At 35.1% G+C, this 12,991-nt stretch overlaps 2 protein-coding genes across 3 annotated transcripts in view; one reads left to right on the forward strand and one right to left on the reverse strand.

Annotated features, from left to right (window-relative positions):
- Positions 1 to 6,523, forward strand: part of LRRC7 (leucine rich repeat containing 7) — a 378,921-nt gene extending 372,398 nt beyond the window's left edge. The window contains exon 27 of the mRNA XM_004679111.1: positions 4,831 to 6,523. Within this exon, the coding sequence (XP_004679168.1) occupies positions 4,831 to 4,938 (108 nt within the window). The 3' untranslated portion in view covers positions 4,939 to 6,523. The remainder of the gene's footprint in view (positions 1 to 4,830) is intronic.
- Positions 1 to 12,991, reverse strand: part of LRRC40 (leucine rich repeat containing 40) — a 72,179-nt gene that overhangs the window by 9,487 nt on the left and 49,701 nt on the right. The window contains exon 17 of one of the 2 annotated variants that reach the window (XR_001145268.1): positions 7,609 to 7,902. The exons of the other annotated variant lie outside the window; for it this stretch is intronic. The gene's annotated coding sequence lies outside the window, so the exon portion shown is untranslated. Of the gene's footprint in view, positions 1 to 7,608; positions 7,903 to 12,991 lie in introns of those variants that run through there. 2 annotated transcript variants of the gene reach the window in all.

Below are 12,991 nucleotides of genomic sequence, written 5' to 3' on the forward strand. Positions count from 1 at the left end.
AACAGGCAGATCAACGAAGTACACTGCTGAGGGGAGCAGCGGGCGGGTCAGGAGAGGTCTGCCACGCCATGTGGTCTCCTCCAGGGCAGGCGGGAATTGAACTCATGCACAAGTGACTTTAGCTTCTCAGTGCTGTGCTTTAACCCGCTGAGCCACCAGGGAGGGCCCTCACTACCTTTTTTAGAAGCACTTTGCCTTGATCTGCTTCCAGGTGACTTGTTCCAGTTTACCAGCCTGGGAAACCAGGTTTTCTGTTGCCTCCCCTCAATGCTTTGCACCCAGGAGAATCCTTGTTCTTTCTTTCATTTACTAGGCTACCATGCTAGTGCCAGCTTTCTGCCATCTTCTGGCAAGAAGGAATTGATCCTGTTTTATCTTTCTCTCCCTCACTTCAGAGAGATTTCCTGGATGTCCAGAGCAGCTGCAAACCCTTCTGTTTTGCTGTCCAGTTGCAAGCCCCATTCGCCCCCCCACTCACCCAACCAGATTTATCTTCTTTCCCAATGCTCCCTTTTAAGTATATTTTCTGATAAATATGTCAGCATTCCATGTAGTTAATAACAGGCTACAGTAAAGCCCTAACTTCTGTTGTCAATGCTGCTATAGCGACCACCTTCCTGAACTCAGTGTTGTGTTTCTAAGCATATGATTATCATTTCTCCTCCAGAACCGCACACTGCATTGTCTTCCCAACAAAGCTTGCAGCTCCTTTAAGGCCTCCATTTCCCATTATTGGCAACACAATCTGATTCTTTGTTCTTTCTTATCCCCTTGTCCAAATAAGTGTCAAATTTATAGACTCTTTCCTAAAAGCATTCCCTTTTTAAATTTGTTTCCTCTCAACGTCTCCTGGCACTGCCCTAGCAAATAGCCTGAATTAGTCTTTCTACTTTTAAGAGAGAAAACGCACATATGGCTACAACAAACCAATTAAATGAGTTTAAGCTACATTAAGAATGAGAGATTTGGCATTTCTGTAAATTATACTTTAAGAGTATTATTTCTGCCACTGTTTTTTAAATAAGGTTAATTATGCCTGATAATCTGAATGAAAATCAGGACTTTGCAACCACAGTAAAAAACAAAATAATGTTAGGAGGTGATGGAATGATAGTTTATGAAAGGAAATTGTTCATTATTTTATCATGATCAGTAAAATGTCAGTTTAAATCACTTGGAAGTGACTGATCATTATTGTATTGAGAGAAATGATAAGAAATAACATTACAGTATCAGATGATTCAGGTCTGTGTGATCTCATTCAAGCCTCTTGGTCTTGAAGAGGCTTAGCTCTTTCATTTATAAAATAACAGGATTAATTTAGATCCACAATTTTCATAGTTTGCAGGAAAACCGTGGAGTTGGAAGGTCCTAAAATACAATTCCCCTTTTGTCTCTCATCCATCCATGTGCACATCTTGTTCTCTGACCCTTTCACTCACTCTATCTCTCCAAAAAATTCTGCTTAAATGATTTACATATTGGGCTGCATCTCTTCCTTTTGAAAGAAAGGATCTTTGAACTAGCTCTATCTCCTCATTCCATAAAGCTGCTCCACATTCACTTATTTTTATGGTTACCTCCTATGCTAAAACCTACAGTCCAAGTTCACTGGTATTTTGATTTTTTAAATATCCCCACAATGATTACACACATAGGTCATCTTAAAACTCATCTCCACATGACCCATTACAGAATTTACTTGGAACAGCCAGCTATTCACATTTCCAGAGCTGGAGGCGACTCCAAGGCTTGAGATAAGACAAGGACCCAAAGTCCTTTGCTGAGCACATCTTGTCAGGCATGAGGACGAGGAGACTTGTCTTGATGCTCCAGAGAATCAGCTTCCTTGGAAATTTTTCCTTTTCTTTTTTCTTTCCATCAAGCTACCATAATTCTTTGTCTCTTCGGTTGCTAATTCTATTCAAGCATTGATTAGCTGAGTCATTTCTACATGTCTACATGTAAGGTATTTTCTACATTATTTTTAGTCATTTCCATGGCTTACTTTTCCTTCTGGATGTGCTTTTATTTGATGGGAGCCTCCCTTTTTCATCTTTCTTACTTCCTCTCCCAGGGGCTTAGCATAATACCTTGACCCATTCAACACACCATGATTTGATTGAAAAAAAAAAAAAAGATAATTATGGTGGCAGAAGGCCCACTTTCTTTGAAGATCTTATGGTAAAACTATCATTCAAAATTAATAGCTGTGATTAACTTGCTATGTGGGTTTTGTGTCACTTTTACTCTTTAACACATTATTTTGTGAACAGTAGTTCTTAAAACCAAGAATATTTAGGTCAGATGATGGACATTTTACCATTCATGACTTCCAGATTTATTTCTTATCTTTGAAACACTGAGATTTTAAAGTTCAAACAAGTTCTTAAAACTTCTCAATGGAAATGGGTTCATTTTAATTCTAGGCTTTGAGTCTTCAGTAGAGAAATCTGATCAACTTACAGTTTGCAGTTTGCCTGTTAGTTAGCTTTGTCTTTTTTTCCTGATCCCATGTTTGTTTTCCTGATCCCTTGTATGTTGATCCTATAAGTGAAATCACTGGATAAAATTAATTATGCAGATTTGCATAGTTTAAACATAGTTGTTATTATAATCACCAAAGCTTGCTATTTTCCTGATGTCAAAAATAGGATGAGAGTTAAAAAATAAAGAATGTGCCATCTGCTATTCCACATGACCATCTGACCAGAAATAACATGAAATGGAACCTGTTGTTTTTTTTTTTATTTTTTGGTGTCAATTAAGGAAAGAAATTTGGGCCATGAGACATATTCAGTTATATTCCACTTCCATTCCATGCCTCTGAAGACATCAGTACCATCATACATACTCATATATATAATATTCCTTAATAAAAAAACAATTTTATTCTAATTATATGGATTTCACGGGTTTGTATATTTATCTCCTATTTTCCTTAATTGTACATGTATTATTGTTTTGAAATGCAATATTGTAGGATTTAGTTATAAAATGTGTCAGCTGACTTTCACCTAAGTTATAAGATTATACAGTATTGCTAAAGATACGCTGCTTGTTCAATTCAAATGAGCCAGTGGAATATCCAAAGTAGATGGTTATTTAAAAGGTTAATCAAAATTCAAGAAAAGCAGGGGCTTCCCTGGTAGAACAAGGAGTAAAAGCTATGAAGCTATCAACAGCCACTACAGCATGAGTTCAATCCACAGCCAAGGAGCTTACCCACATGACAAAGCAGACCTCTCAGCAGTGTATTTCATGCCATCTGCCTATTCTGCTCACTACTCTGTCTCTGGTGAATCTGCTTACCATCCCTAGAACCTCTGATTTGTACCCCAGTTCTTGTATGCATAGTTTTTTCTTTTAAGTCAAGAAAGCATAAAAGAGTAGAATGACAAAGCCAATGTGTATTCAAAATTACTATCAATCAAAAATAGAACAAGTCAAATAATTAACTCACTCTATTAAATGTATTTTGCCAAGCAATCAATTTAGCTCACTCTTTTAAATCAACTGAGTCTCAGATTACAGGAAAACAGTCATATAAATTAGTTATTGAATTTCCAAGATTTATTCCTACCAAATTTCAATAATGTGGTATTTTATTTGGGATTTCACAGCTGGAGAGTTTTGGGAGATCCACTTCTTCCTATAATAATAATAGAAATCATTCCAATCAAAAAAAAATCTGCAATTTAATGAGGAAAAACCAAGGAACCATGAGCAGTCATTACAGAAAAGCATGTACATTTTGTAACATAAATGTCAAATAATAGTTTGTCTCCTGAAGTCTCCTAAGATGACTTTTGATTGCATAGATAGATGACTCTTAACTAGAGGACTGTGACCACGTCCGGTTACTATTGCCAGTGTGCTTTACTCCGAGGGACAGATCTTGTAGCTATATTAGATGGGATTGAGAGCCACTGGTACAGACAATAAATATGCTTGAACTTGGCAAGGGTAAACTAAGAACATCTCAGTGAGTCAAAATAAGATTTAACTGTACACATGTATTGATAATCAATACTAGCTTCTCTCCCCCCAAAAAAAATAACTCTACTATTAGTGTCACATTTCTGTGACAAACATTTGACCATGCTGATGGGTTTATATCAGTAATTAGATATCAAAAGGAAGCAGTTGTCTTGGGATACTGCTGAATGATCTCAACTGAGTTCTTACAAAACCGAAATCAATCAAACCAACAACAAAGTGAGCTACCTTATTTCAAGATCATTTGTTATGTTATTCATAAGTGTGTCTCTGTGGTTAGCATAGTGGGTAGGACTCTACCAGGACATACTATAGGTACTTCATAAATATTTGTTGAATTAATAAATTGTATTGAAGCCAGATGGATCTTTTTAAGAATTTCAGAAAATGCTAGTTCTTTAATTTTTTTACTACTTTTTAAATTTATATCCTTTTTTTTACATTGTCATTCATAACCCCCTTAAAATTCCCACCACTAAAACCCGTGAGCCATTACCTTAGTCTCCTGTGCTCGTCCCTCCCGTTTTGATCCCCCTCTCTTCCCCTCTCCTGATGAATGTCTCTAGCTTATAGTTTGCCTGTTTGTTTTGTCTTCCCCCCCCCGCCCTGATCCCATGTTTGTTTTCCTGATCCCTTGTATGTTGGTCCTATAAGTGAAATTACTGTATAAAATTGATTATGCAGAATTTGCATAGTTGCAATTCTGTTGTGAATTTAAAAATTGCTATCTTTGGGGTGTGCAATATTCCTTGAATCTTACGGTTAGAGACAATGACAAAGTGATGAAAAATTGCTTGCATTGATTGCTCAATATTGTTTGTGTTTTTACAGGCAAATGGACATAGTTTTGTACATATGGAACATGAAAAAGCTGTATTACTACTGAAGAGTTTCCAGAACACAGTAGATCTAGTTATTCAACGTGAGCTTACTGTCTAAATATTTTTTATAAATAGTGAAGATACGTCTAGCCAGACCTAATGTTTAAAAATAAATTTATACATAGAAACAAATTTTGCCAATTGCTGGACCAATGGCAAACATTAGTGCCAAATGTATAATATTATATGTTAGCACTGATCATCCTTGAAAATGTTAACTATATAAATATGATGTTCATGTGGTTATGTACTAGTTTTAATTGTCAGCCTCTGGCTGTGCATTGGTGCAGTTTTGTTTTTGTTTTTGTTTTTGTTTTTGTTTTTTAATCAAATAAGTTTCTTCTTGAAGTGGATTTCATATAATTTTGGAGCACGGAAGCACACACAGCTCTTTACGAATTCTGCTCTCCATCAGAAACACTGCCTCAAAGTTGTATATGCCTTTATAGAGAAAATACAAAGAATTGTAATTCCCATAAAATATTTCTAGCACAAGGTATATGTTGGCATATATACAAAAAGAATATAGAGAAAAATAATATTTTCATAAACCTAACATCTCGGGTTGAGAAAGAAAATATATCTTAAAATAAGACTTTACTATATTGAATCTTTTTCAATAAAAATTACATGATAATGCCTTATGAAAGTAACTGTATATATGGTATAAAGTGTTTATATTTGGTTCCATATTTATTTGCTAAATTCTCATAACAGAGTGAAATATTTCATAAATTAGCCATTTATCTCTGGGACCTGAATTGAAATGGGAAAAACTAATTTGCTCAATGCCTTTAGCTAATTACAATACACACACAGAGTTAAGACACAGACTAAAGGTCATTGTAGCTCAGTCTTTTTCATCACAAATTTAAGCAGTGAATGATGGGTGGCAGGAAAGGTATTGTTTTATTTTCTTCATATTTATGTTGATTATAAGCTGTAGCCCTGTGATTTCTTCACTTGTAAATGTGGAATTTGTGTGTAGCTTTCTTTAATTTGCTACTTTTAAATCATTTAAAATGCATTTGGGGGATTGATAAAATTTATCGTTAGAAAGACTGTTGTTAGAAAGGTAGGGTGGGCAATTAAAAAAATAACTTTGGTATTTAAATATGAAACTTCAGATATAATTTCTCAGAGCTATGGTCTAGTGCCTACTTTTGTGGGCACTGATATAGAGAAAATATTCTTTCCCAAAAGTTTCAAAATATATAAAATGCTGAATTCTGTCTCACTGAAGAAAAAAACAAGCATAATTAATATAGGATTTATTTTTTGCACTGGGCTCGTTTCCTCTATAAATGATCAAATTTTATTTTATAATCCCTTTAAAAGATTTTTTTAATATTAGTCATTAGTTTGATTAAAATATTAATTTGAACTTCCAGAATAATTCCCTTAGTTGGTATACACGGTCTCTCATATTTCCACACGCCTCTTTTTTTTAAAGAGAAAGATATATATATAATGAATTTACTTTACATGCCAGTGTTTCAAGTATTTTAGGATTTTCACAAAGTATCACATACTGATGTCACCAAAGCTCTGAGAATAGTATTTGTAAGTTAATTGTTTTATGGGGACATTGAAAATATTGTATTTTTGTAGGATCTATTAAAACGAGTGTCACTTATTAGAAATACAGTGGTATTTTTTGGCAATAGAATTTGTCACTAAAAGGCAAATGGATACTTCACTTTATAGATGATGCACTAACCTTAATGTTGCTTTATGTCAGGGTAACACTATTCCATGATTTTATAGGGTTTGACATTTAGCAAATGATTAAATGATTGACCTTATTTAATGTTTCCCAGAAGTAACTTTTCAGTGCATTGTAATATATTGACAGTTCTGATGAGAAAAGTCTTTCATGGCCTAATTTCCTTTGTCAAAAACTCAACGCAAACCACCTTATCCAGTTGTTATTATAGGATGATTATTATTACTCAAAACAGACTCGCAAAGGCCTCACAAGATCACTTAAAGGAAAAATAAACATGGATGTCATTTGGTGGCAATGAATATTCTCAAATTATCCCATCAGTCTTGTTTAATAATTTGAGTAAGGTAAGAAAAGAGCCAGGTAAAGACCTCCCAAATACCTGTTCTTGTGTCAGGTTTCCACATCAAACCAGGGCTTCCAAAGAGTTTGCTGGGGCACAAAGCTGAGAGGAATATGAGCCTAAAAACCACCTCTGCTACTTCTAATGTGATAGCATTGTTTTGGGACAATGCTCTAACCATTCTTGTTCTGCAGAAGAGAAGAAACAAGAAAAGAGACCCGGGCCAACTGGAAAAATAAATCTAATGTGCCTCATTGTCTAATGTACTGTTGTACTGCATGCTATGAAAGGCAAGTTATAGTGAAGAGAGGCAATTTTTTTAGGTTAACTATAATCACTAGTCATTTGATGCAGTGGAAATCTAATTGATTCTATATATGACCAAAATCAATAGTACATTGATTTTTTTGAGTCTCAATTTTTTGGGAGTAACTGGATTTGCTGCCTAAAATTAGAGTCTCAGTTGCATTAACCAAAACAAAAATAACCAATAACTAAGGGTATGTTACTGAAACCAAAAAGGAGTGGAATTCATTATGCCTCCAACAGACTATACCTTTTGGTCTCTGGTTTTTATTGGATTCTTTCTGCTTAAACTGTCTATATCTGATGGATCAGTAAGACAGTGAAGGAAAATGAAAACAATCAGAGAAAGAAAGAACAAACACTGAAAATTATTAGAATTGCTGCCAATTTTGCAAGCCAAATGGATGTTAGTGAACAATATTTTAGACAGCATAACTCAAGCATAATAATTTCAAAATCTAAGTGTACTTTAAGCAAGAATCAAAGTCAGTATGACGTTAAGTATTTACATCCTTCTAATTTAATGCTCATTAAAACTTTTAAAATGTTTGTGTCCCAGTTGATTAGAACTGTAATTACAAAGATATCAAGTAATCCTTGTGGTTTCTTCACCAGTCCTCAGGGTTTACCACGATCAAGATGGAAGGCTGTTATAAAAAAGGGGTAGCAAACCAGCATTTATAAGTTTTTAATCTTAAAGGTAATTACATACATATCACTTATGTAAGTGCTTACTTTAAAGTAGGATTGAAATATCTTTTATCATACAACAAAAGAGAGAGAATAATCAAAGAAAAGAAACATTAAAGCAACTGTATTTACACATTCAAATATTAAGTGAAAAGTAACTAAATTTACCAAAATAATTAGAGGAAAGAAGACAGAAAAGCAGTTCCCTTTTAATCATAATATCTATTTAATATCTTGACTACAGTTTAAAGCTTTGGGAAACATATTTGCCAACTTGTATTTTGATTGTCCTCAATCAATTTCTACACTCTAATACACAGTTAAAGAAACTCTATTCTGATGAATGCACTCTGATCAAGAGGGAGCAATTCTACAAAATTAGCTAAGTAATCATGTTTGTATATGAATATCATGCTAAGTCTTTGGCATATTCAGTCTGATTCCTGATATCCTAACCACATATCAGGTTTTTTGAAACACTGCAAATGATGAAATACACTGTTAAGATGGGTCCTTCTAAGGTCAAGAAAAATAGAAGTGAATTTCCAGTAAAGTTCCTCTCAACAAATACAATCTTTCTGAGGCTTAATAAAAAGTTCAAACACTGGGTGGGTGATGTGCCCTTGCATATGACTGCAGTTACCTATCTCCTGGGAACTGGTGGGAGATTTTCAGATTCACGATTACTTGCATGAACTTTTTTCCTTAGCAATACAATTAACTTTCACTAAGCATTTTGTCTGGCCCCTACTATTTACTCATCACTCAGCAAGCTATTCCCCCAGGTATATGTTTAACCAAAAAAATAGAGCGTGGGCCATCAAGAAATAGAAGGGCACTATAGAAATCACATGCATTGATGTTATGGGAGACTCTGGGTGTCAGTATCCCTTTGGATCCTTCCTGGGCCATTTAACCTAACTATTCAGAAAATGTATATTCTGGATTACTATTACTAGTAATATCCTGAATCTTGTGGAGTCATTTCTATTTTCTGTATTTAAATCTGACCTCTTCACAATGCTGCTCTTACTGATATGGATCCATCCCTCCAACCCTCCAACCTCCTATGATGGTCCAAATGCAGTGGATGGCTCTTTCTAGTTTGCTGACATAAAGATAAGAGCCCCTTAAGAGTTCTGTTTGGGGACTCAATTGATGGCTACAGCTTCCAGTTTGGGAGAAACTCCCCTGGGTGATCCAGGAGCCAGGGGTAGTAGCATTAACCAAGGGACATGTCTCTGATAACAGCAAACAAAGGTTATGCACAAGGGGGAGACTGGTAATATCTTAATAGAGTTGACATTACTGGTTTCAAAATGTTAAGTCTTGACATAAGAAGGATTTTTCACTAAGTCTCCTAAATGACCATGCTTGGGCTGGGTTACAAGCTTCCCTGCCGTGGTTTGGAGAGATTATCTAGTCAGAGTATAAACTGCATTACTTCTAGCTTGGAAAATTCAGAGATTTCTGATGAATGGAGGTGAGAGAGTGGAAATCCACTTTAAGCTTTGATTTAAAAGAATAAATGAAAATATAGGAAAATTGAATCCTCCAGGCTTTCAACTATGTGATTATCCTATTCATCCCTGAGAGCAGTTCCCTGGGAAGCAAGAAGAAAAAAACAGAGGGGTAATAATTCATTGGCTCCATCTTTGAAAGCCTCGCTCATCTGGTAGTTTCTGAGGTTAGATTCTGCTGTAGGGCAGTCAACTCTTGCTTTGTAACAACCTTTGATCTCTAAATGAGATAAGAAATAAGTTTGGACATAAGGTGGCACAGATGAGAGGGACTGCTCTGCAGTCTCCCCAAAACCACTCCAGGTCAGTAGGGATTTCTAAATATATTTTTTTAATTTTGCCTAATTTTGTGAATAGCACTCCAAAGAAGTTTGTAAATAGCACTACAAAGAAGTTTGTAAAATTCAGGCCATGTTTATGCAAAAACCACTGAAATCCACCTTAGTTCTGGGAGTGGAAGCATCATAGACTGACTCAAAGAAAGACTATGGGTCATATTTCACCATATTTTCTAACCAAGTGTCATTTTCTTTTTCCCTTTAAAAAAAAAAAGAGGCTCTTTTAAACATCATTTTCAATGTGTACAGGAATAAATGATGAGGAAAAAGTTAAATGAATTATTCAATCTTTTTTCTAGTTCTGAAAGTCTTTTTTTTTTTTTTTTAAAGCCATCACCATTGCGCAGTTGTATTATTTGGGCCAGTTTTTTCGCTTCTTTAGAATAACATGATGAGTAAGTAGCCTAGAAAATAGCCAAGTATTTCTGTACCTAAATTAAAAGATTGTAGCACAGGAAATTTGTTTTTTATCAACAGACTCCCTAGTTTCCCCACAGGAAACTAATTACTATATCTGAATCTCAGATGTCCAAGGTATGTCATTCATAAATTAAAACACTTGGGGGAATATAGCTATAACATTAAATGCAGTGTTTACTGTAATGGACTGCTTTACACAGAATGTCACAATCAAGTGGAAATGAGAGCACATCCAGATGAAAGACAATACGAAGCAATATGGTGAGTCCCTTTTTCCCAGTCCTCAGCTCATGAACTGAGAAGGGAAGTATCATCTTCATCTAGTCAAATATCTTTGGAGGTAAGCATGTTGTAATCTGGAGTTACAGACCAGTTTCCCTACTGTGGAGGTAAGCATGTTGTTCAACCTGGAGTTACAGACCAGTTTCCCTACTGTTTCATATGATCTTTTGGAGGGCATTCTGAACATTTGCCAGAAATTAGGGCAGTGTTTGATAAGCTAGAAATGGTAAGAGTGGCTACCTAGTGGACAAAATAAATAGCAGATCCCTGAATCACTAGAGAAATTTGCCATTTTTTTCTAAAGAGGAGAAAGAATATAATGGAAAATGGTATCTGATTTCATCATGAGGTGACAAGATGGAAGTCAATATGGTGTGTTTGACATACTTTTTTCTTAAAGAAAAGAGAGAATCAGAAGTAGGAATAGATAGAAGAACAGAAAACAGAACAGATAGAATGAGATCCCACAGAGTCTCTCCTATGACCAATCTTAAATAAAAAAGCATGGTAGTCCATAATAGCAAATATTAGCATGGCCCATTCTGTAATGCAATGAGTTGAATCGCCCAACTGTCCACATTCCCTTTTACTCCACTTCTTTCAGTGAAGATTTATTCACTGAATGCTGGTCAGCCCATCCCATATCAAACATGTCATATATGTATACTCCCAAGAAGAGTTTGATCCTCTGAAACAAGAAATTGTTGGTTGTTTTCCTCCATCCTAATCATAGTCAGTGCTTTTAGATACCTAGAAATCCTTCCCTGTCCTGAGTATTACTTCTACTTTTCCAGCTCAGCCTTTGCCCACAGTGCTCCTTCAACTAGAATGTCTCCTACTCCAAATTGCTTTCCTAAATTATCAAAGTCATATATAGTCTTTAGGTTACATCACTGACATCATGAAACTGTCCCTAATCTTAATTGGAATAAATTCATTTTCCTTAGTAATGTCAGATTAACTTTTTTTTTTCAGAGTAACTCTTACTATGTTTTAGAATATTTAGCACATTAGACCAGAGCTATTTGATATTTGTTCTTTCCTATCAGTAGTAAGTTTTCCTAGAGAAAGAGGACCAGGCAATAGTTAAAAGAGACATTACAGACAGAGACCTTCAGGAGGGCACATTTGGTGTTGCTGCCCATGTATTTTTATTGCTTGTCAGTTTAAGAAGCATTGATGCTCAGTAAATACTTGCTACTATGGACTCCCATGCTTATTGACTAATTGGATGATGGACCTGGAATGCAAACACACCTAATACTTATTGAATTAAACAGAAAGCTGATGTTCAATTTGTATAACTGAACCCACAAAATTTTTACTTTCTTAATTCATTTACCAGTCCTAGATTTCTTCTAAAAATTCTCCCCTTGATTTTATTCCTCTTCTCCTCCCCAGGATTTCTCCTAAGGCCTTTTAGGATCTCATGTTGTTTCAGCAGTTGTGTTAAATTGCTCTTTTATGAAGTGGCTTTTGTTCATTTTATTGGAGCATATCAGATCTAGCCTTTTGATATGTTTGGATTTTGTTTCCTTTCATGGATTTTGTTTCCTTTCATGCATATAGATGTTAGAAATCTCTCAGAAATGAATTCATGAGTTCAGATTTGTAGAGCCATGGATTGGGTCTAACAGGCATCTTAAGAAATAGTCAAATTTAGTTCCCTCATTTTCTCAGTGGCCTGAGATCTAGCACAGTGCAGTGACTCTGAACTAAAGAGTCAAAAGTACATGGTTTGATCTGGTTCTTTTCTAAAGTTCTCCTTCCAGTAACTTGTGACAATTGATTATTTTATCCAAGCTATTTTTAAATGTGTGGGTATGAAGATTAGTAAAGGAAAGAATAGATACTGGGAAGGGGAAATCTTCAACTCCATTTTAGTTTTAAAATTAAATGAAACTTCATCTTCTTCTAGAATACAAAAATCTGTCCACAGGCCTTGGGCCATAGTTCAGGATGACTGCTTACACACTACATTTTGACATTTCATGGACAAATGCCAACACTTTATCCCAAAGGTTAAAATGTGATAAAATCTGAGCCACAATTCTTAGGTTTTTCAAAAACTACAGAATGGATGTGATTATTTAGATAAGTCACAGAAAAACTGGGTTACCTTGATAAAACTACATGTACTCTCTCAAACTTTTATTTAGAACAGAATCTGATCTGTTGATCTCAGTGTAGAAAAAAATTTATTAATACTGCCTTTAAGTGTTGGCTTCATTAGATATTTCCCTCCTAGAGGGAAAAAATGGCGTCTAGACCCTAAAAAGAGCAATAGTATCTCATCAGGGAGAACCACACGATGGAAAACTGTTAAACACAGTTCCTTTATTACCTCAGTAGGATCTTGCTTTCATTGCAAGTTATACTTTCTTAGCTTTCTCTCAAAAATATTTCCAATAACTTTCTACTTGGGTTTCATAGAAAACTGCCTACAGAATTGAGTGAAATCCAATTTATCATTGAATATTGTGCTT

Source organism: Condylura cristata, unplaced genomic scaffold, assembly GCF_000260355.1.
Source record: "Condylura cristata isolate star-nosed mole 26May11 unplaced genomic scaffold, ConCri1.0 scaffold00008, whole genome shotgun sequence".
In the NCBI taxonomy this organism is placed as follows: Eukaryota; Metazoa; Chordata; class Mammalia; order Eulipotyphla; family Talpidae; genus Condylura; species Condylura cristata.